This window comes from Danio rerio, chromosome 13 (assembly GCF_049306965.1).
Source record: "Danio rerio strain Tuebingen ecotype United States chromosome 13, GRCz12tu, whole genome shotgun sequence".
In the NCBI taxonomy this organism is placed as follows: domain Eukaryota; kingdom Metazoa; phylum Chordata; class Actinopteri; order Cypriniformes; family Danionidae; genus Danio; species Danio rerio.
In genome coordinates, this window is record NC_133188.1 from 5,250,695 (window position 1) to 5,274,728 (window position 24,034).

Below are 24,034 nucleotides of genomic sequence, written 5' to 3' on the forward strand. Positions count from 1 at the left end.
ATTTTTATATAAAATTTCAACAAATTATTTTATTATCAAATTTCAGTTTTATTTAGATATTATAGGCTTTAATAAAACTTGCCTAATTACCCTAACCTGCATGGGTAACCTAATTAACCTAGTTAAGCCTTTAAATGTCACTTTAAGCCGTATAAAATTGTCTTAAGAAATATCTAGTCAAATAATATTTACTGTCATCATGGCAAAGATAAAATATATCAGTTATTAGAAATTAGTTATTAAAACTATTATGATTAGAAATGTGTTGAACAACATCTCTCTGTTAAACAGAAATTGAGGAAAAAATAAATAGGGGGTGAATATTTTAGGGGGGCTAATAATTCTGACTTCAACTATATATATATATATATATATATATATATATATATATATATATATATACATACATACAACAGTTCTGTCTGGTTCTCAAATCTGAATGGCTGATAGCTGTGCGGTATTCTGCAATATCAGAACTCCTACAGCAATATCACACTCGTAGCAGTGCGATATGGCTGTATATCGGCACTGGTGGGGGCACTAAGGCACGCCTCCCACCATGTGCCTATATACAGCCATTTTGCACTGCTACTCGTGTGATATTGCTTATATATATATATATATATATATATATATATATATATATATATATATATATATATATATATATATATATATGCTTATGTTTACTCAGGGTGCATTTACTGACGTTAATAAGCATGAATTTGGATGTTAATAACGCATTATTAAGTGTTGATGTAAGTAATATAACAAGTATTGATCATATTTAGTAAATATATCAACTAATAAAACCTAATTGTAAAGTGTGACCCAAATATCAGTCATACAGTTTATTATTTCAGTCATGTTATCAGTATGTAAGGCAAATGGATGGAAATTGTTTATGCAATCAGAATACATAAATCCAATTTTAAGGCCTAAATATATATTTTTGAGCGTATAGCCTAAACATGCAGCTGTTATTAAAGAACACACTGAGAAAACAAATGAAATGAGTAGATTGAGCATATTCTCTGTGCGATCGACTGAGCGGCCTGTTTGCGCAGGAATGCTCTCGTAATGGAGAAACCATGAGGCTTCTTTCAGCCTGTGAAGGAGAGAAGGCTGCGCTTTAGAGTCTGCATTAGCCCGTTCATACCTGGGGGCCAATGAATAGAGCCCTCAGGTAAGCCTTGTTGAAACAAATCTAAGCTGCTAATGACACGCACTGTGAAAGTATTCACAGTTCATTTAGCTTGATGACAACTGCAGCCCTCGGTGCCCCCGCTCCGCTGGATGTTGTGTGTTAGACATATCTTCATGGCATAACCTACAATCGACAACAATAACAAGAACAGCCCTTTCTAGGCATAACAGATGTGTAAACCATTCAATTGTGGATTTTCTACACTGTTAGACTTTGCTGCAATTTTACAGTTATTTACTGCAAAAACAGCCATTAAAATACAACATACATTCTTTACAGTTCACTACTGTAATATGCTCTGCATTGTGGGTCTTTTTAAAACGTTTACAGTAACTTAATGCATATTAGAAATTTGCAGTATTGTACTGTAATCAAGTACTGTTACTGTAAAGAATTAATCACTTGTTTGTAATTTATTAAATTCAATAGCAAATACTAAAAATTATATATATATATATATATATATATATATATATATATATATATATATATACATACATATATATATATATATATATATATATATATATATATAYATACATACATATATATATATATATATATATATATATATATATATATATATATATATATATATATATATATATATATATATATATATATATATAACAAAAGCTTAAAATGAAACTAATGGATTTATTCATATCCTCATGTGTGCAATTCTACAATTAAAGGCCACAAAAATTGCCCTCTTGTGAAAACTATTTTGAATTTTTTCAAATCTTTCCAAACATTTATTTTTTTATCTTTTCAATTTTATTTTATTTTTTTCTGGAGAAAGTCTTATTTCACTTAGTTTGGCTGGAATAAATGCAGTTTTTAGATTTTTGAAAACCACAACATCTCAATTGGATTCAGGTCAGGACTTTGACTAGGCCACTGGGAGGGGGGGGGTACTTTAATGGGTTTACTTCTGTTATCTTTGACTAATAATGTTAGTTTATTAATTTGAAAAAAAAAAAAGGAAATAAAGAAATCAATTAGGGGGCAAACACTTTTTCACACCAGTGTTTATAGCTTTATTTTTTGCAATATTGTAAGATTCTTAGGGAAGTGCCATCAACATTTGGTTCTCTGGCATCACATGAAATTAAATAAAGAATGACAGAATTTCCATATTTCAGTCAGCTGTGCCTTTAAGATCTGTAAATCCCCAGCCTGTCGATGTTCTAAGGAAGTTTCAAATTGTCACCCATACATACGGCGTCCAAACGCTGTTAGGATACAGACAACACGCTCTGTCAGAGCTTAAATTAGCACCTTTCACCAGCTCTCACTGCTTGGTTTGACTTTAGTAAGTGGGAGCATGACATTACATCGGGCACCATTGAAAAGCCAGCTGAGTGAAAGGGATTAGCTGTTGTTTTTTTTGAGAATCCACAATGGCATCACTGTACACTAAGCTTTAAGACACCACAATAAACATCTGCTCGAGAGTGTTTTCGTCTCCGGACTGTAATTTACAGTTAGAGTTTCCTTCTTGGTTCGTCTGAGAGCCGTTATCTTGTTTCTGCCCAAACCAACAAGTATGCTGAAATGCAAATTGCATCTGGCACCAAGGCACGGTAATTTTGACGTAATTACTACAGCTTGATACCAGAGTACGCTCTCCTCACATGGGCATGGATCCATCACAATAACCAGTAATTGCTCTCCATTTTTTTTTTTGACGCAAAAAAATACCGAAACACCCATTACTCTGTTCCACAGCAGCTTGATAATGCCACATTACAGAAAAATCCGTCACCGACTTCTATATTGTATGAACTCGACACCTGTAGGGCCCGGCGTTTTCATCATCTGCTTGGAATAAATTGTAGTCATCATCATAACCATAATCACAGTAATAAAAAAATAAAGAAAGAAGTTCTCATCCTCTTGCCAAATTACTGTGGCATTTGATTTACAGTAATTGCGCTGGAGAGGAGGGGTTTTGCGCTAGGTCTCGACCAGTGGAGTACAAACACGCACACACCTGCGCGGCTTACACCTGAGAAGGGCCAGGGGCCGAATCCCAACGATATGCCGACATTCCCCGAGGCACACAATGAGTAACATTGTGACATATACAATAAACCAGGTGTGGACGGGTTGTAACTGGAAAAAGATATTCTGTTATTAGTGTAGAAAATGGCCATTTCTTTTCAAAGATTATATTTTAAGAGCATTACGCACGGAGAAGGTAATTCGCTACAGACATCTGAACTGCTATTTCTGGAGGTAATTATATCATTAGGCTGTTATTAGGCAATGACAGAGACCCAAAGATTGCAGTCGACGTTGGAAAAGTTTTAATAAAGGCTTCTGAAGGCAACAATACACAAAGCCAAGCTTGTTTCTTGTTTTCGTTTGCTTCTTTTAATACTGAAACACAATTGTGTTGAACGGAAAACGGAAAGATAACAAATAGACAAGATCGCCAGGACCTTTAGGTTTTGATCGACAAAAAAATTCAAGTTTTTTTTTACATCTTCAGGAATGAGTGAAAAAAAGTTGACATGCTGAGAAATGATCCGAAATCTAGGATCCGTTCCATCATAATTTAAATGGCACACGGTAAAAATGTTTCATCAAAAATTGTGAAGACATCAGACGTTAAATTTACTCACAACACTGGGTTGTAACATTGGAACTAAAATGTGCAAGAAATTGCTTTTTTTGTATGTTATACTCCAACTGTTTGGTACATTATTCAGAAGATTTCTTCAAGTAACATTTTCTGATAAGTAGTGTTGTCACGATACTGGAATTCGATACCAATTGGAACTGACATATTAAAAACGCCCATTTTCCGCTAACATTTGAGCTCCTTCTTTAACACCACTGATTTGTGATTGGCCATGAAGATCATCAATTCACCAAACTCACAGCTATTTTACTGAGTGTAACGACAGATCAGGGACACCGGAGCGTTTTACAGCCGTGAAGATCAGTCGATTCATCAGCAGATCGCTTGTATGTCCGCTTATAAACAGACCAGCTGATCTTTGTGCCAATAAAACACTCCAGTGTCCCCGAAACTGTGTTTACACTCAGTAAACAGCTGTGAATTCAGCTGATGACTTTCACGGCCAACACAGTAATTTCTGTTGAGCATATACAATAAACCAGATGTGGACGGGTTGTAACTGGAAAGAGATATTGTTTTATTAGAGCCGAAAATGGCAATTTTTTTTAGAAGATTATATTAATTAATTATATCATTATAATTATATCATTAGGCTGTTATTAGGCAATGACAGAGACCCAAAGATTGCAGTCGACGTTGGAAATGTTTTAATAAAGGCTTCTGAAGGCAACAATACACAAAGCCAAGCTTGTTACTTATTTTCGTTTGCTTCTTTTAATACTGAAACACAATTGTGTTGAACGGAAAACATAAAGATAACAAATAGACAAGATCGCCAGGACCTTTAGGTTTTGATCGACAAAAAAAATTCAAGTTTTTTTTACATCTTCAGGAATGAGTGAATAAAAGTTGACATGCTGAGAAATGATCCGAAATCTAGGATCCGTTCCATCACAATTTAAATGGCACACGGTAAAAATGTTTCATCAAAAATTGTGAAGACATCAGACGTTAAATTTACTCACAACACTGGGTTGTAACATTGGAACTAAAATGTGCAAGAAATTGCTTTTTTTGTATGTTATACTCCACCTATTTGGTACATTATTCAGAAGATTTCTTCAAGTAACATTTTCTGATAAGTAGTGTTGTCACTCTACTGGAATTCGTTAGCAATTGGAACTGAAATATTAAAAACGCCCATTTTCCGCTAATATTTGAGCGCCTTCTTTAACACCACTGATTTGCGATTGGCCATGAAGATCATCAATTCACCAAACTCACAGCTATTTTACTGAGTGTAACGACAGATCAGGGACACCGGAGCGTTTTACAGCCGTGAAGATCAGTCGATTCATCAGCAGATCGTTTGTATGTCCGCTTATAAACAGACCAGCTGATCTTTGTGCCAATAAAACACTCCAGTGTCCCCGAAACTGTGTTTACACTCAGTAAACAGCTGTGAATTCAGCTGATGACTTTCACGGCCAACACAGTAATTTCTGTTGAGCATATACAATAAACCAGATGTGGACGGGTTGTAACTGGAAAGAGATATTGTTTTATTAGATCCGAAAATGGCAATTTTTTTAGAAATTATATTTTAAGAGCATTACACATGAAGGTATTTGCTATTTCTGGAGGTAATAATATCATTAGGCTGTTATTAGGCAATGACAGAGACCCAAAGATTGCAGTCGACGTTGGAAATGTTTTAATAAAGGCTTCTGAAGGCAACAATACACAAAGCCAAGCTTGTTTCTTATTTTCGTTTGCTTCTTTTAATACTGAAACACAATTGTGTTGAACGGAAAACATAAAGATAACAAATAGACAAGATCGCCAGGACCTTTAGGTTTTGATCGACAAAAAAATTCAAGTTTTTTTTTTACATCTTCAGGAATGAGTGAATAAAAGTTGACATGCTGAGAAATGATCCGAAATCTAGGATCCGTTCCATCACAATTTAGATGGCACACTGTAAAAATGTTTCATCAAAAATTGTGAAGACATCAGACGTTAAATTTACTCACAATACTGGGTTGTAATATTGAAACTAAAATGTGCAAGAAATTGCTTTTTTTTTTGGTGTTATACTGCACCCATTTGGTACATTATCCAGAAGATTTCTTCAAGTAACATTTTCTTATAGGTAGTGTTGTCACAATAATAAAATTCGATACTAATCAGCACTGACATTTTCAAAACGTCCATTTCCCGCTAACATTTGAGCGCGTTCTTCAACACTGCTGATTTTCCATTGTGTCCAACAGAAATGACTGTGATTGGTGGCGAAGGTCACCAGGTTACCAAACTCACTGCTGTTTACTGAGTGTAAGCACAAATACAGGGACACTGGAGCGATTTAAAGCCATGAAGATCAGTCGATTTATCAGCGAATCGCTCGTATGTCCTCTCATAAACAGACCAGCTGATCTTAGTGACTTTAAAACGTTCCAGTGTCCCTGTATCTGTGTTTACACACAGTAAACAGTGGTGAGTTCGGTGAACTGATGACTTTCATGGCCAATCATTTCTGTGGAGCAAATGAACACAATGGCAAATCAGCTGTGTTTAAAAACACGCTTAACTGTTCGCGGGAAATGGATGTTTTTTAAATTTCATTACTGATTGCTATCGAATTCCAGTATCGTGACAACACTACTTAAAAGAGACAAATTAGTGTTAAGCTCTTCTGTCGCTACATTGAAATGATTAGTGTCATCATCCCATAATTTAGTCCTTTTCAGCCCAATGCATTTGGTAGAGTACTGGCACGATACTGGAATTCGATACCAATCAATACTGAAATTTAAACAACGTCCATTCTCCGTTACATTCGAGCACGTTCTTAAATACTTCTGATTTGCCATTGTTCACATGCTCAACAGAAATGACTGTGATTGGCTGCGTAGGTCATCAGCTCACCGCTGTTTACTGAATGTAACCACAGATACAGGGACACAGGAGCGTTTTAAAGCCATGAAGATCAGTCGATTAATCAGAGGATCACTCGAATATCAGCTTATAATCAAACCAGCTGATCTTCGTGTCTTTAAAACACTACAGCGTCCCTGTATCTGTTGTCACATTCAGTAAACAGAGGTGAGTTTAGTGAACTGATGGCTAATCATTTCTGTGGAGCACATGAACACAATGACAAATCAGCGACGTTTAAGAACGCGCTCAAATGTTTGTGAGAAATGGACATTTTTTAAATTTCAGTAACGATTGGTATGGAATTCCAGTATCATGACAACATTACTTAGAGACAAATTAGTGTTAAGCTCTCCTGTTGCTACATTGAAATGGTTACAGTGTCATAATCCCATAATTTAGTCCTGATCAGCCCAATGCATAGGGTAGAGTACCGACACGATACTGGAATTCGATACCAATCGATACTGAAATTTAAAAAACATCCATTTCCCGCTAACATTTCAATGCATTCTTTAACACTGCTGATTTGCCATTGCGTTCACATGCTCAACAGAAACACCATTGATTGGCCAGTTCACCAAACTTACGTCTATTTACTGAACGTAACCACAGATACAGAGACTCTGGAGCATTTTAAAGCCATGAAGATCAGTCGATTAATCAGAGGATCACTTGAATGTCAGCTTATAAACAAACCAGCTGATCTTCGTGTCTTTAAAACACTCCAGTGTCCCTGTATCTGTTGTCACACTCTGTAAACAGAGGTGAGTTCGGTGAACTGATAACCTTCACAGCCAATCATTTCTGTTGAGCATGAACACAATGGCAAATCAGCTGTGTTAAAGAATGTGCTCAAATGTTAGCAAGAAATTGACTTTTTTTTTTTTTCAGTACTGATTGGTATCGAATTCCAGTATTGTGACAACACTACTTAAAACACACATATTAGTGTTAGGCTACTCTGTCGCTACATTGAAATGCTTACAGTGTCGTCATGATCCCATAATTTAGTCCTTTTCAGCCCAGTGCATTCGGTAGAGTACCGGCTCTTACGTAGGTGCTCCAGTTTTCTGGCTGGCCTGCATCCGTAATCTCCTCCTTGCAATGGCTTCCTGTTTCTTCCTCTCTATCTCAGCAGCTGAACACTTGGGTGTCGAGTGGGAAGAAATAAAAACTGCGGAACAACAAAAACAGAAAGCTTTGTTATGGTTCTGTGGGACGAGATGTAAAAATGTTAAAGCATGACTTGCAATAACCCTGTATCAATATTTCATACAGCACTCACAAAAACGACTGCAGTGAAAATTTCTCTACACTCTTTGTCTACAAGTATATTGGAAGACAGTTGAGGAAATGAGAAACAGTTTCCCACCAAATTTACAATTGTCATTTATTCATCCCCATAACTTTTGTTCTCCATTTGAACAGAAATGAAGTAATACGTTCAGGTTGCTTACAACCAGTGCATGTCAAATCAAAGACGATTTAACGATTTTGTGAAAAAGCAGCGTATAAATAGCCTGATGAGAAAGAAAATGAAACACAGAAAATTATTTCCCTTTTTTGTAGTCCTAAAATGTAATTATTATTTTAAACCAATGAAACTTGTGAGTGGTGCCAGGTTTACATTTTGGTGCTCAAACTGTTTTTTTGTCTTGTTTGTTTGGTCTTTTAAAGGGGGCACAGAATGGTATGATATTATACGTTACATTGTTCTCTGATATCTAATTAGAAGGTTTGTGGTAGAATGGTTTTACAGGTCCATTTACAACTCTAGGAACATGATATGGTTACTCTTGACCATATTTGAAAGGGTCATAAATATGAATTAACTCAGCCTGACAAATTCTCTAATTGGGGTTATTTGTCTCTGAGGTTATTTGACTGTTTCTTTGTATGTCGGGCAGAGCTCATTAATATTTATTACCCGTCCAAATATGGTCAAAACCATATCATCGCATAATCATATCATAATAAGGCCAATTCCTAATATGACACACACAATTTGATGTACATGTGAAAAATTATCATACATTTGTTTTTAAAATCATACTTTTATTTTAGCTAGAAAGTATCAGCCATCTTTATGCCACCAGAAAAACCTAGTTTGCTCCTGAGTTGAGGTGAAATTTAGCCTAAATTATAATCATACTAGATAAAAAGTTCGGCAGAGATGTATTTATGGTTATATTTTGTGTTTAATGTAGAAAAACGCCAGTCGGAAATATCAACCTCCACATAAACAGAAGAGTTTTTGATGTTTATTGATGTACCTTCACTTTGGAAAAATCACAGTAAGAGCAGAGTAATATGACACAATGCATAAAGTCATGGTAGTTATGGGTAGAGAAATTGATGTAGAACGAGCAATGTGCAGAATACAGTTCAAATACATTTTCCGTGCAACTTGCGGAAAATTTGCATGAGGCAAAAAGACACCTTTTTAATGATTTTTGGATATTTTAGTTAGGAACAGGTTTGGGTAGGTTTAAGGGTAAATTTGGGTGTATGGGATGGTGAACAGTGTAATTACATAAGTAATTGCAAATATTAATTATAGATGCAATTACATGCAGATCAATTTGAAAATATCAATACAATGTAAAAACAAGTACATCCAAAATTGTACCAAATTATCCATTTAATTTTAAGTAGTAATTAAGATCACTTGATATAACATGAGATCAAACAATGTCACATATTACTTAGTAACATGTTCATCGGTTACTTTGATGACCACTGTTTGACTGTTGTGCACAAGGCCAATGGATTACTGTTATGTTACTTTTATAATGTTTTTGGAAAAACAATAGAGACTGTTGTGCTTTCACATAATCAAAAAGATTACTGTGAAAAATCCTGCAAACATTTACTCGTGTTCTATGTAAGAAAGAAAGTCTTGCGTTTTTGGAAAAACCTGCTGATGGGTAAATTATGACAATGCTATTCCTTCATCAGGTTATTGCCGGGAAATACCAAGCAAACGATTGGCCATTAGGCTTTGTTAGTCCAGCTAGTTGGTTTAGTGTTTTCCACATATCGCCTGTTATTGGGTTAATGTCAGAGATCGTTGGCCTAATTCAGATTGGTTATTTGGAATTGTATCAAGAGAACGAGTGTGACATAGCAAAGTGAGGTAACAAGTAAGGGTGTGAACCTACACTGGTCTAATGGTTTGGTTTGTTATGATTATTATGTATTACGTTACGCACATAATTTTTCACATGTTTGCAAGTGATATGGATTATTAGATAATCAGACATATTTGCAGGAGCGAATCTCTCCGTGGTGGCACATTCTTACATGCATGCGTTTCAGTCGGCTTTTTGCCATTTTTTGTGTTCACACATGGCTATTTGGTCCAGACAGAACTAGATGAGAGGTGATGACGTAATTGAGTTTTGTTGGCACTGGTTGTTCGGCGTTGTCTTGGTGTTTCCAGGCCTTTAAGAAAACTCGCCTATTGCAGTCATTTCCTGTAGGAGTATTCTATTGGCACGTTTCCACTGAGTGGTACAGTACGATACAGGTCAGTACAGGTCACCTTTATCAGGCTTGTATTTCCACTGCCAAAAGGGTACCAATGGTGGTGTATGACAAAGTTTCAGTCAACATTATCTCGCTCAAGGAAATGTCAAGGTAAAGCTGTACAGGTCGTTCACATCATATTAGAAGCACTTCTCACAACACAGATCCTTTATACACAAATACTAGTGTATAAATGTTCATTACTAATCTTTCTATCAGCATGATTTGATTATAACTGCAGATCAATGAGAATACAGAAAATAGCCTACAGTAACATTTGCAATTATATAAAATAAATAAATGAATAAATGCAACATCTATGAAAACATACAGACTCTTACAGTCTCTGATACGTTAACATTTACAAAAAAACTACACACAGCATACATGTAGTCCTTATTTGGATAATCTTTAATCTTCAACTGGCATATGTAACCTCTTGTTATAAAGTAATTCTATCATTCCGAGTTCGTAATAGTACAAAAGGTGATGATAATAGTTAAACAAGGCAGTTTGTTCATCTTTTAGGTTGCTGAAAGAATCATTTGCTCCTTTTTCCGGTTTCACTTTTGTGGCACTCTCATGTTTGTCTGTTTCTGAAAGGATTGAGTGTCAGAAGCACTTCAATAACCACAGGCACGTTATTATCATCAGCTCAAAAAGTTCGTTATTTCAAATATAGATGCGTGGTGAGCGTTCGAAAGAAAGTGAAACTGCTCGTGACTTAGCCTTGTAAACAACTACGATGCACAGGGTAGATTCTGCTCTTCTGCTTGGCTTTGTGGCTGTTCATCAAGATGACTGTTCGAGATGTTCAACAAGATTTTTTGAGCTCGGGTCGACCATGGCTTGTTATTATATGTATATATTATTACGGGTTAATGTCTCGGTTGTGTACTTAAAAATGGCGCTCACTTTGTTTTCATTCCCCTGGATTGTGTACGCTCTAGTGACGTATCTCTGTAAACCAAAAGCGTTCAGTTGAGCATCTAGCTTCACCTTTTGATCCCATTTTGTTGAGCTAGGTACCCTTTCGAATACCCTTTCGGGTACCCAAAAAGTGGTACGTAACAGTTCGCTTTTTGGTACCTTTTGACAGTGGAAACGGCCATAAAAGCGTACCGAACCATACTGTACCACTCATTGGAAACGAGCCATATGAGGCAATATCATAGCTAATGTGTAGCGGGTGCCACAACCTACAAATCTTACCTTTGTTGGTGAGCGTCATAGAGTCTGACAGATGTCTCTTGAACGTGCAATGGTGGGATTTAGAAGTATTTCCTCCAGTCTGTGAAGAGCCCATGGCTCTGACTCCAGTCTTGTGTGCTAAGTCTGAATTGTTTTGTGCATGCCCATAATGCTGAGCGCTCTGATTTCCTGAACCAGAGCCGGAACTTTCAGAAGTTGGTAACACACTGTATCCCAGAATAAACCCAGAGCTTCCACTTGTGCATGGTACCGAATTTGAGCGAGCAAAGACTCGTATGGACTTTGTGGGTGCTTGTGATTGGCCAATGGTGTTGGAAGAGGAAGGTGCTTTAGAGGCAGAGCTTATAGACTCATGTGCAAGTTTTTGCTGTTCCTGACTGGCAGATAACTTCTCCACATCGTCGCAAACCTTGAAAAGCAGATCGTCATCTTCATCATTCCACAGACCGTCAGAATCAAATAGAGACTTCATGTCCTCTTCTGAAACCCCATCAAACTGAGAAGAGGCCTGGCTTGAAGCTCCGCTGTTTTTGGAGGCTTCATCAAGCTCCGCTTTTCCTGTATGCTGGGATGAACAAGCTTGCTGGTTTACTTGGTTCACAGGCGCAGTCTTTAGCAGCTTCTCAGTAATTTGATTCTTGGCAGAAGTGGATGGCTTCGGCCTAAAAGTGCTTTGATTTGATGCATTGACTTCGGGAAGTGTCTTGATAAAGGTGCTGCTTTTACTGGTACTCTGTTGACTCTCTGTGCAGATGCTTCTGGCATTAGATTGATTAATCTTGGTCACAAAATGGCATTTTAAAGTGGAAGGTTCAGGCAGAGCAGTGCTTCGTTTCTGAGGTACATTTATAGGACCTGGATTATGTGTCATTTCTAACACAAACGAGTCATTTAGCAGGTCGTCATTTTCCCAGTCATCGTCAAAATTTGTAGTTTTAGATGCACAACTCGATCTCAGATCAACCTGAGCTACCGGTTCAGTTGTGTTTTCTGGAGTGCAGTTTACTGATGGTGGGCTCAGTCTCCCACTTACATGCTGAGTGGGACCGTCAAACAGCGCCTGAAGCTCCTGCTCCTCTTCCTCTAGCTTTGCAGACAAGACTGGGATTGATGGTGATCTCTGCATTGTCATTGCACCATCACTTTGTAGCTTATTAAGTTTATTTTTTCCTTCTGTGCTCTCTTGTGCCTTCTCTTTGTCCTGGCGAGTCATACTGATGTCAAACTGTTTTGCAAGTTTCTTCAAGTCCTCAACATTGCTCTGCCTAAAAAAAAAAGAGATGGGAATTAACTTCATCCTAACATGAACATTAACATGACACTCTTTTTCTTTTTAATTCCTTAACAAAATAAAACATTACATTAGTATATGCAATGGTTTTGAGAACTACATTTCTAAAAGGATTTTCCTTGGTCAAAATGGCCAAATCATAAAACCAAAACAGTAAAATGTTCCAAAACCATATGACACCAACACGAATACCAAAAGTGCAGGTTTAAATATAATATAATAACTAAATATTAATCGGTTCTGTGTCAAATAGCATTTCTATATTACACAACCAAATGCCTTTTTTAGTTTTTTAAATAATAAATAACATCTACATTTTACAGGGTCTCTACAGGTTTCATCAAGTCAAATTTATGACCTTTTTAAGACCAGTTTAAGACCATAATGAATGAAATTTCAGACGTACACAAAGCAAAAGGCTAAAGATTTTTTTACAGCCAATTTAAAACCATTAAAAAGTATTAAAAACTACTATTGTAAGGAAAATAATTTAACCATATTTATAAGTAAATTGAGTTAATTAATAAACATTTCTTAAAACTTTTATTGAAATATATTGTTATTGAATGGGTGTTGGCCCAGTTGGGTATATCTTAACATAGGAAACTTGGACATAAAAAAATTAAGATCCATTAAAAATTATTTAAGACCTACAACACAGCATTTCAGGGAATTAAAGACTTTTAGAGCCCTATAATTTGGTTTTTGAAATTTAAGACATTTTAAGACCCCACAGAACCTCTGTTTTAAAGTTATAAAACATTACTGATAGTATTTTAATTAATTAAATTTGCAGTTTCAAAATTTCATGTTTAATCTTTGCAATTATTAATTACATTTACTAAATATAAGAAAGAAAAGATCTTATAATTATTTCTACACTATTTTTTCAGCAGACTAAAGAACAATAGAAACATTATACCACGGTGTGTTTATTCATGTTATAGCTTTAAATAACTAAATATTTTGCATTAATAACTCTTTTTGCATTTCCCAGTACCCAGGGTTGCAGATGGACTTGGTGGTTTATTCCCCTGTGGTGACCCCTGATTAATAAAGGGACTAAGCCAAAAAGAAAATAAATGAATTAATGAATGACTGAAAAACCAAAATGGTTGTCTATTATTTCAACACATTATACTGTGTGTATGTATTTATGTATGTATGCATGTGTGTGTATACATCTTATTTATATTTTACATTATTTTATTTATAGAAATGATTATGACTCCCAGAAATTAAATCAGATCATGAAGTCCCTAAAGATTCCCACCCCTAGTTATAATATGGTATGCTGTCATGTGAATTGTAGTGTTGAACATGCAGTGACACACACAATGTCTCTGTTCATCTGCTTTCTTCATGAATAAATGAAAATATAATCTAGCCTATATGCTTGTGCTTCAATTTAATTGAAAAGGTCCAAAAATGTCTTATTGTCATCACAGTATTTTTAAAAACCAACAAAAAGTCTAATGCAGATAAAACGTACCGTGTGGAGATCCTCCTGACTCTGGGCTGTCGAATTTCTGGAGTGCAAGGAATGGCACTGTCTCCAATCCACTGGAGCACCGAGTCTCCATCTTTGGTTTTCTCAACCTTAAACACAGTGTGACAGTTACATTAAATACTATTACATATAAACATACAGTAGAAGACAAACTTATTAGCCCTGCTGAATTTTTTTTTATTCTTTTTCAATTATTTTTAAACAATAGTTTAACAGCTAATTTATTTTGTGTTTACCATGATGACAATCCATCATATTTTAATAGATATTTAGCAAAATACTACTTTTTAACTAGATAGATAAATAGATAGATAGATAGATAGATAGATAGATAGATAGATAGATAGATAGATAGATAGATAGATAGATAGATAGATAGATAGATAGATAGATAGATAGATAGATAGATAGATAGATAGATAGATAGATAGATAGATAGATAGATAGATAGATAGATAGATAGATAGATAGACTAACTTACTGTCGGTGCAATTCTGTTGACAATCTCTGATATTTCAATGACTCTCCCATCACCTTGTCCTGTGAAAAGTCAAACATTTAATATACTAAATAAAGGAAGTTGAATATAATTTTTAAAAAGGAATCTGCTTACAACACATATACAGTTTATGCCACAAAACATTGTAGAATTTTACGTGAGACAAAAAAGTGTACAGTAATTTAAAAGTACAAAAAGTCGAATGAATTGCAAGATGTAAATGTCTTTACTACCACTTTTTATAATGGCAATAAATCAGTGACTAAATAAACCAAGCAGCACAACTCTTTTTAAACACCAATAATAAAAATGAAGCACTTCTTGAACAGAAAATCAGCATATCTGAGTGATTTTCAAATAATTCTGTGACACTGATTAAAATTAGAGTAATTGGTTAGTAGAAAATACAGCTCTAAACCACATTAATTAATATATTAACCACATTAATATATTTATATGATGTAAATCATTTACAAATAAACCAGTTGGTGTCAATTTACTTAATGATTAAACTAACAACACAAAAACAATTCTATTGTATTTCTGACTAAATAATTGGAGCCTTTGTGAACAAAATCTGTAATATAATAATAAAACAAGAACAATAACAATACAATAATCAAATATAATTATTAAATATTTCAATCAATATAGTTTTAATGCACTTATATCACAATAGGAATAATAAATATGCACAAATCACAGATTTATTTAATATTAAAATAATGCATTTACATATAAAACAAAGTTATTTTAAAGTGTTATAGTTACAGTGCCAAATAATAATAATAATAATCATATTTTAAAATAAAAGTATGCTTTTTTTCTCAAACTATTCAACCCAAATACTACATGTGTACTTCTCTGCATTCTCTGCAACAATACAGTTCAATTCACATAACAAGCAGAAGTGTTATAAATGTACTTGCCATTCAAATCTTGCGTGGGTGAGTTTGGATCCCAGATGATATCTTGCGGGGATTCAGTCTCATTAGGCGAATCTCCACCGTAGGAACCGTTGAATCTGACTCTTGGTCTTCGTTTTGGGGTTGTAAAATCTGAGAATTAAGATTATAACGTTATTGAAGTTTGTATCATGAAAATGATTCAATGTCGACGCTAAAAAGAGACACAATTGGTGTCCGAACCACAATATTATTTGAAATCGAGGTAAAGTTGATTTTATATTCGCAATTTAATATTATGCTCACTTTTGAACAGTGAAAACTTCTGACAGGGTCCCTATATTGTTTACCATGCTACTTTGAATATTCGTTCTGAAATTACATACACGTATGACTTCAAAACAACATTAGAACTATTTGACTGTGAACATCCCAACAAACACACAACGTTGCCTCAAGATAGCAACCTTCCCACAACGTTGTACCAACCTTGTAAAAAGGCTGAGGATCTACGTTGTTGCTGAAGGTTGTCACAACGGTGTCGTAATGTTGCCAATTAAACGCCCGTTGCTTTAGATTGTGCTTAGGTGGCATGGATGACCACTGTACAACATTTACTCGTCATTAAGGAATCAGTTTAAACTTCAACAGACCGTTCGGCATCTCATTCAACAATGATCGAGAAGACGCGAGTATTGCTTCATTTCTTCTTGCTAGATAAGTCATCAGCGGTCATTTGTGTAGTACTGTTGCGTCAAGCTCTGATCTGTCTTCTCTTGTTCACTGCCTATTTTGAGTTGTGGCTGCTGTGGATCCATCTCTGCACTGGATTCTCAGTTGGATTTGTTTCCTTCTCTGACTGCTTTCTAGGTACCAACAACTACGCCTGGTCTGCGGCTGCGCTCCCCTGTCTGCTGTATTCTCCAGTCAAGAGCTTCAATGCATAGTGTCTGAATTAAATTTGTTTTCTTGTTTACTTTACTTCTCAATTGACATTTTAATTTAGCCTACCCTTTTAGTTTAATTATATATAGTTAATTAGTTTATATAATTTAAACATTTTATACTGTTTGCTTAAAATTAGATGCACTGTATGTAATAAATGTGAAATGTATAATACAAAAAAATATATTATTTACATTTGTTTGGCATTTTTACACCAAGGTTATATATGCAGTTATTTTATTTAAAATAAATGAACTACTTAATATTAAACAATACTAGAAAATGATCACTGCTTATCCTGTATCCTAGGCAGTAATGAAAAAAAAAAACAGACAACATTAATGCAACAATGTACAGACATTGCTACAGCATAGATGTGTTTGTTGGGACTGTTATATTTTGATAGTCAGTGGTTGCTAATATGATTTCCCTGACAAGAATACTTCTGGGAATTTTTGAGATTATATTATTGAGGAGAAATTTCAAATGGGCGAATATAATAAAACCGACTTTACCTCTGTTTGGCTGAAGAGCTTTAAAATGGCTTGTAATTCTCTATATATAAATATTACAGAACTAATAGAGGAAAAGTTGGCTCTATATTTGCACATTCAGACTTTCTCCTTAATAATATCATTTCAGAAAGGTATTATTTGCAAACTCTAAATAGTGAAATCATATTAGCAGCCAATGAATATCAAAGTACAACCTTATTCAGGCAATTAAACAGTGCTAATGTTGTTTTGAGTCATATTTACATGTGATTTTAGACCCTATATTTAAATTAGCGAAGTAGATAATATGGGGGACTTTAAATGAAGGAATGTGCGAATATAAAACCAACCATACCTCAATTTCTAACTTTGATGATAGGACTGTATGACAGTATACAATACAAAACACGTATCTACTCTCCAACCTTTGTCACGCGGTTTCACACGTCTTATAATTGTAATAAATTTACCTTTGTGACAGTTGTTCGAATTATAACAAGAAGGAGACTGTGACTGTTTAAGTCCGATCATGTGTCTCTTTGTTTTCATTTTCTTCGGGGCAACTTTAAAAGTTCTGCTCCGACTTTCTCTCGCGTCTGTTATTTGTCGCACGCCGATGTTTCTGTTCTCGGCCATGATTTCTTTTAACTGATATGAACAATACCGCTCCAGTAGTCATATCTTGGTTGGTCTAGCTATACAGCTCTTTGTTTTATTAATTTTACGTTTAAAAAACGTTTGTATACTCAAAGAAGAGTGGTCTCCTACGTGGCCGCCATGTTGCTTTTTTTACGTATACGTGAGTACGCGTTCATGATTGGTTGTTGGCATCTCGCAAAATATCGTGAGACCTTGCATTAACACAGGGCGCTTTAACCACGATCGTAAACTTAATGGTGATGTAAACAAATGGACCATGCACGGAATTCAATACTGAAATATAGAGTTTTTCTAAAACATATAATAATGTTAGAAATATCCTCCCAAAACCGAGCGGGTCCGGCTGGTTTTAGCTGGTTATTTTCCAGCATAACCAGCCAATAGCTGGCTGGAAATGGCCAAAACCCCTCAAAAAACAGTTAACAAGCTTTTTTTTTCAACAAGGAGAGGACAAGCTTTTTTCAACAAGGAGAGAACCATAAATGCATATAAAACTGTAATTGTAACTGTACATTTATTATCTTTCTGTTTCTAAAGATGTTAGGTCACCAAACACTTATTTTAATGTATTTAACTATTTCATAAAACTGTTTTGTTTAAATGCAACAAAATATAGACTAAAGTCATTGAGAAATAGATTGAAATATTAATTTTGGGTTGCAAGGTGGATATGCGGATGACTTGATCTTCATATACTTTTGCAGTTACAGATTAGTTGCTTACACCCTTGTAGAAGTAGCATACATCCATGCTACTTGGAAATGGCTAAATACACATGGAAAAGCATGAGATGCAGTCATTTTAACAAACTTCGACCTTAACCATTATTATCTTTATTCTTCAACGATTCCTACTTTCGACATTAATGTTAACTATGTTAAATCACCAACTAACCGATATAATGTACGTTGCTGGTTTGTGTGGGTCACAATTAAAGCATGTAATCATTTTGCTCACATAAATATTTAAAGAGAAAAAAAAGAGAAATTATTTATTTATTTTTTAAAATCAGAAATCGGTATCGAATTGGTCATCGAAAAACATTATCGGTGCATCACACCATTAAAAGCATTATGCATGCTTTTAAATATGCATCGTAAAAAAGTCTTTGCTGACCGAAAGCACTAGATGGTGCCTGTATTCTTTATAAGTGGTGTGTTTGTGTGTGTGTGTGATGTTGTGGAGGCTGCATACTGAGTGTGCTGCTGATCTAGAAATGCTGTACGGTTGCAGTCGGGCTCCCCTGCTGGAGTGGTGTGTGTGAGGGCCAGACGCTGCTGTCAGTACTCACAGCTGACACACACACTCCTCAAACTCTACCTGCTGAGAGGAACCACTAGTCAAAATAAAAAACCTTTAGTTGAGACATGTTCCTCTGGTATAAATGGACATGAAAAGGCCTCTATGAAAGCACGGGATCTTGTTGTAATAGTGTGTCATGGGCTAGTAGCTACTGATGCTGCACTTACATTGTTGTTAATGCACTGTAGCAAAATGATTTGTCAGATTACTCAGCATGGACGTTCCGGCATTAGTCTGGGCTTCTATAAAATAAGGGACTGATATTGAGCGCATATAAATGGCAATGCAGAATACATACATATATTGTTAGTCTATGATTTTGTAGTTTTGTTATTTGGTGTTTGTTTGTTACAGAACATATGTTAAAAGTAACAGAATTTAGTGATTGTCCAACATGATTAGTGTTAATTAGCTTTAAATGTTCATTGTATTATGATACATAGAAGATAATAATGCTAAAATATTAGCCCACTGTACATGATTTGACAAAGGTTTTGTTGTCGATCCCAGTTGTAAGAGTAACAAATAATAACTTGACTAGTTAAATATTTGGAAAAGTGACAGAATTACGTTGAACTGCATCCTAATCATCACAAATACTGCAGTAGATCTACTGGAGCCCGCACGGACCCAAGATTCCAACACAATCTCACGGCAATTCGTAACTTTTTCATTTAGTGGCTAATTCGTATGAATTCGTACGATCTAATTCGTACAATTTAGTACGATTTGCTTATCCCCCAATGACGGTTGGGGTTAGGGGTGGGGTCAGGTGCCACGCCTCCTTTTTAAAATCGTACCATTTCGTACGACTGAACTCGTACGAATTCGTACGAATTAGCCACTAAACTGGCAAAACGTACAATACTTACGTTTTCTCGTGAGATCAGGCTGAAGATTCTCATAAAAAACAGTCAAGTTTGGTGAAGAAAAAAATCATGGTTTGGGGTTACATGCAGTATGGAGGCTTGCGAGAGGTCAACATCAAAAGCCTGGGGTATCAAGACATTTGGGCCACCTATTACATTGCAAACCACAGAAGAGGGCAAATTCTTCTTTTTATACATCAACCTCCACATCAAAGTTCCTGAAAGCAAAGAATCCTACATCCAGGATTGGCCAGACCACTCACCAGACATAAACATTATTGAGCATGTCTGAGGTAAGATGAAGGAGGAGGCATTGAAGATGAATCCAAAGATGAATCTCTGTGAACTCAACACAAATTGATTAAGATACTGTCACGGCCTCACAAGGAAGACAATGGAGATTAAGGGTGCTTTCACACCTGTGAATCGATTCAGTTGTTCCGAAACAGAGATTACAAATGTTACATTGTTGCTGTTTGCTCTTGGAGCGGTTCGCTTTCACACTGCAAAGTTTCTAATCGGACCAAAAGAGCTAAAACAAGTCACGTGCGAGTAAACTCTCCTCACATTGGTCAGAGTGTCAGGGTTTATTTTGCAGAGTCCCGCTCAGCTTTCAGGAGAGGTGGTGGTTTGGTGGTGTTTGACAAGGTGCGCGCGACGTGTCTGAAGAGTGAGAAGAGATGCGGTGGGGAGGGGTGAGGAGGGTGCACGACGTAGCCTATTTGAGGATCGGGAGGGAGACGCGAGATTACCGAGAGATAATCACTCGTTTGTGGGCATCCGGAGACTCGCGAAACTTCCCGCCCTGCTCATAATTCTCTCTTCATATAGCTGTATTCCTATTACATATCCATAAAACACAGTGATATAACCGCACTCGAATCGGATCGCTTTCTCACTGCAATTGATCCGCTGTAGAGTTCGTTTCAATCGAGCCGAGACCACCTCCTTCAAGTGATCTCGGAGCGATTGATTTGGCGCGGATCCGAGAGCGATTGGTGGTTTCACATTTGCCAAGCGAACCGCGCTAACTGGGCAAAACTGTAGTTGTGAAAGCACCCTAAGACTTTTAAGTATTTATTCAAGCGAAACAGCATCAACTGATTGTGAAGCAGGTAAGTGATGAAGCAAAGTTCTGCATGATGAATCCAGTTCAATGATAACACCACACACAAACACACTTTAAAGTTATTTCCCTTTAACAGGCTGTTTGTATCCACAAAAGAAAGGGGGGCATGCACGGAAGAGCACATGACACAACAGGGATTACAGAAAAGCCGATGAGGAAGTTTAATTAATTTAAGTGGATTAAACATAAAACAACTAAGTTGTCTAAAAAAACGAAATAATTGCATTGCTTCAATTTGTTTTATTTAGTTTGAACAAGCAGTTTGAGTGTCACTTTGTTACATATTAAAGAAATTAATTGTTATTACTATTTCTTTTTGGAATGGGGGGAATTTTTGTACAGTGGGATGTCTGTTAAGAGCTGACGACACACACTATAATGAGACAAGCATCATAAATGAAGGACGTTAAATTCAAATCACCCTAGAACGATAAGTAAGTATGCATGTGTGTATAAAAATAAATAGAGCCATCGTTATCTATCGTGTGGTGTTTGTCATGCGGCGCTCAGCGGCGTGTTTAAAAGTCACCACAACACCCTCTGTCGCACAAAATGCTAGCATTTCACAGAGCTGGATATTAAGGAGGAAGTAAAGGGCAAAGATATGTCACTTTCAATCTGAAGATGAGGCGTCACGCTGAGTTTCCTTTTTTTTTTCTTTCCCCGCGTTTTCCTTTTCGCCACGAACGGCAAAATGCCAAAGGCCGCAGAGGGAGAGCATTTGGCTTCTCGAGCTTTAGCCGCCCAACCCCGCCGCTCTCCTTGCCTTCTCTTTTTTATTTATCTGTTCCGCCTTGGTTGTTTAGACCCAATTAAGAGGCTAATTGTGGAGATCAGGGAGGATTGCATTGTTGTAAAAGTACAGAGCGCATGGCTAATTGCCGCAGCAGCTGCCAGTGTTTATGAAAGCCGGGCGGTTCTGCGGTTCTCTCGGAGGAGACCGTGCGCTCATCCTGCTTCTGATGTGGTATAGAGAGAGCGCCAGGTGAGGGGCGAGCAGTTGCCAAAGTGTGCATTCACAGAATGGGAGCTGCAGAAATAATTACCACCACCGAGGGCTTCTCTTTCTCTTATCTCGGGCTCTGGCTCCCCTAGGCAGCCAGAACCTTGAGGATGACACCAAGCATGTGGCGGGACTCGGCGATATGGAAGCAGTCCAGGATACAGATCCTCTGCCAGCTTTTTATCTAAATGATCTCACACTTGTCTGTGCCAGGTGTTTTGGGCGGGAGTCTGTGAAATAAGGCATGCATTTTTGAGTCACCGCTGAGGCTGTTGTCAAGCGATGCTGTACTGGCTCCCACAGCAGATGGGGGGTTTTCGTAAAGTAAACTTTGAGAACGTCGTTCTGCTCGGCTGCAGCTTGTTTTGGATGGCGCTGGAATACCATCATGCCGTTTCTCAAAACGCAGAACATGATATGATGACATGACAGCTCTCGGGCCAGGTTTAGTCATTCTTTTGGCATTACTAAACGCTCTTTACATTGCAGCGTTGTTACGCATTTTTACATTTTCCTAGTGTTAGCTCACCTGATTGACAGTTTTGAACACTCTTTCAACATTGGCACTTTAGTGGTGTGTGTTTGTACACACACTCAGAAATAAATGTATAAAATCACTCACTTGGACTGTACCTTTTCAATACAATGTTAACAGTTTCCTGTAGAATCTACAGTAACTTACTGGTACTAGTTTGCCAGTAACTTACTGTAAAGCAATTACAGCAAAAATACTGTATTTACATTTACAGCAATGCTTATCTTGCTGTATATGTATTTACAAAATTGTGTACATATATTTACTGTAAAATATACAGTAATTTTTACAATGAAACTTTAAAAAAACAGTAATATATTGCTCAACCATCCTACACTCTCAGAAATAAAGGTACGCAAGCTATCACTGTAGGGTGGCACCTTTTTGAAAAGGTACAAATTTGTACCTAAAAGGTCCATATTAATACCTCAAGGGTATTAGTACCTAAAAAATACAGTATTTTGTAGGTAAATTTGTAGGTACTAATATATACTTTTGAGGTACCAATATGGACCCTTCAAGTATAAATGTCTACCTTTTGAAAAGGTACCACCTCAGTGACAGCTGGTGTACCTTTATTTCTGAGAGTGTACAGTAAAATACACTTCAAATTACAGTTAAATACTGTGTAATTTACAAAAATCTTTTACAGTAAAGGAACACTTTTGGGTTCCACTTTATATTAAGTGGCCTTAACTAATATGTACTTACACAGGAATTAATATTTTGTTACAATGTACTTATTGTGTAAATACATGTATTTACTGTGTACTTATGCTTGATTAAATAAATGTATGTAATTACATCTGTAATTAACTTTTGTAATTACATTTGTAATTACACTGTTGACCATCCCTTACACCTTAACCCACGCTTAAACTTACCCATGCCACCAAAGCTGTCCATAACCCAACCCCTATCCCAACTCAAAAGCACCACAAGTGTTCTCAAATACATTAGAAACACAGTAAGTACATTGAATTTATTTTTTGATTTGAGTACATAGTAGTTAAGGACACCTAATATAAAGGGGGACCCACTTTTGTACCACACAGGTGGACATTTGGACTTTATACAACAGTCCTCTAATCTAATGGAATTAAGACTGCATTACATCATTTTATATGTATTTTGGTATATTGATATATTTGGACATTACAGAATTCTTCCGAATTAGCATTAACATCAAACAAGAATCTCTGACATGCTTCTCTGTCTTGTATCTGGTGTCCTCCATCCTTCCCACCCTCTCCCCAACCTGCCTGGCTGCCCCATCGCTCTCGCTCTCTCATTAATCTGTCCACAGGAACGTCCGGCTGTGCGGCAGCTTGACTGCTCATTTATTCTGTTTAGAATAGCGACGCCGGTGATAAATGTCCCGCAGAGTGCACATGTGCTAAAATATTCATAAATTG

The 24,034-nt window shown here is 36.3% G+C and overlaps 2 protein-coding genes across 6 annotated transcripts in view; both read right to left on the reverse strand.

Annotated features, from left to right (window-relative positions):
- The window catches only part of meis1b (Meis homeobox 1 b), a 605,459-nt gene that overhangs the window by 275,113 nt on the left and 306,312 nt on the right, over positions 1–24,034 (reverse strand). The window lies entirely within an intron of this gene.
- etaa1b (ETAA1 activator of ATR kinase b) lies at positions 4,482–17,912 on the reverse strand. Of its 5 annotated transcripts, XR_012389101.1 has the most exons (8): positions 17,592–17,912; positions 15,707–15,835; positions 14,760–14,818; positions 14,261–14,367; positions 11,478–12,742; positions 7,410–7,911; positions 6,549–7,360; positions 4,482–6,017 (listed from the first exon to the last, which is right to left on the reverse strand). XR_012389101.1 is itself a non-coding variant. In XM_073920571.1 (7 exons), the coding sequence occupies exons 1-6, from the start codon at positions 17,755–17,757 to the stop codon at positions 7,787–7,789; spliced, it is 1,851 nt and encodes a 616-aa protein (XP_073776672.1). In that variant the 5' UTR covers positions 17,758–17,912; the 3' UTR covers positions 4,482–6,017; positions 7,760–7,786. The 5 variants fall into 5 exon arrangements, 2 of the variants coding, with proteins under 2 accessions (XP_073776672.1, XP_001344438.6); XR_011009930.2 differs by having other exon boundaries at positions 4,482–7,360; XM_073920571.1 differs by lacking the exon at positions 6,549–7,360 and having other exon boundaries at positions 7,760–7,911.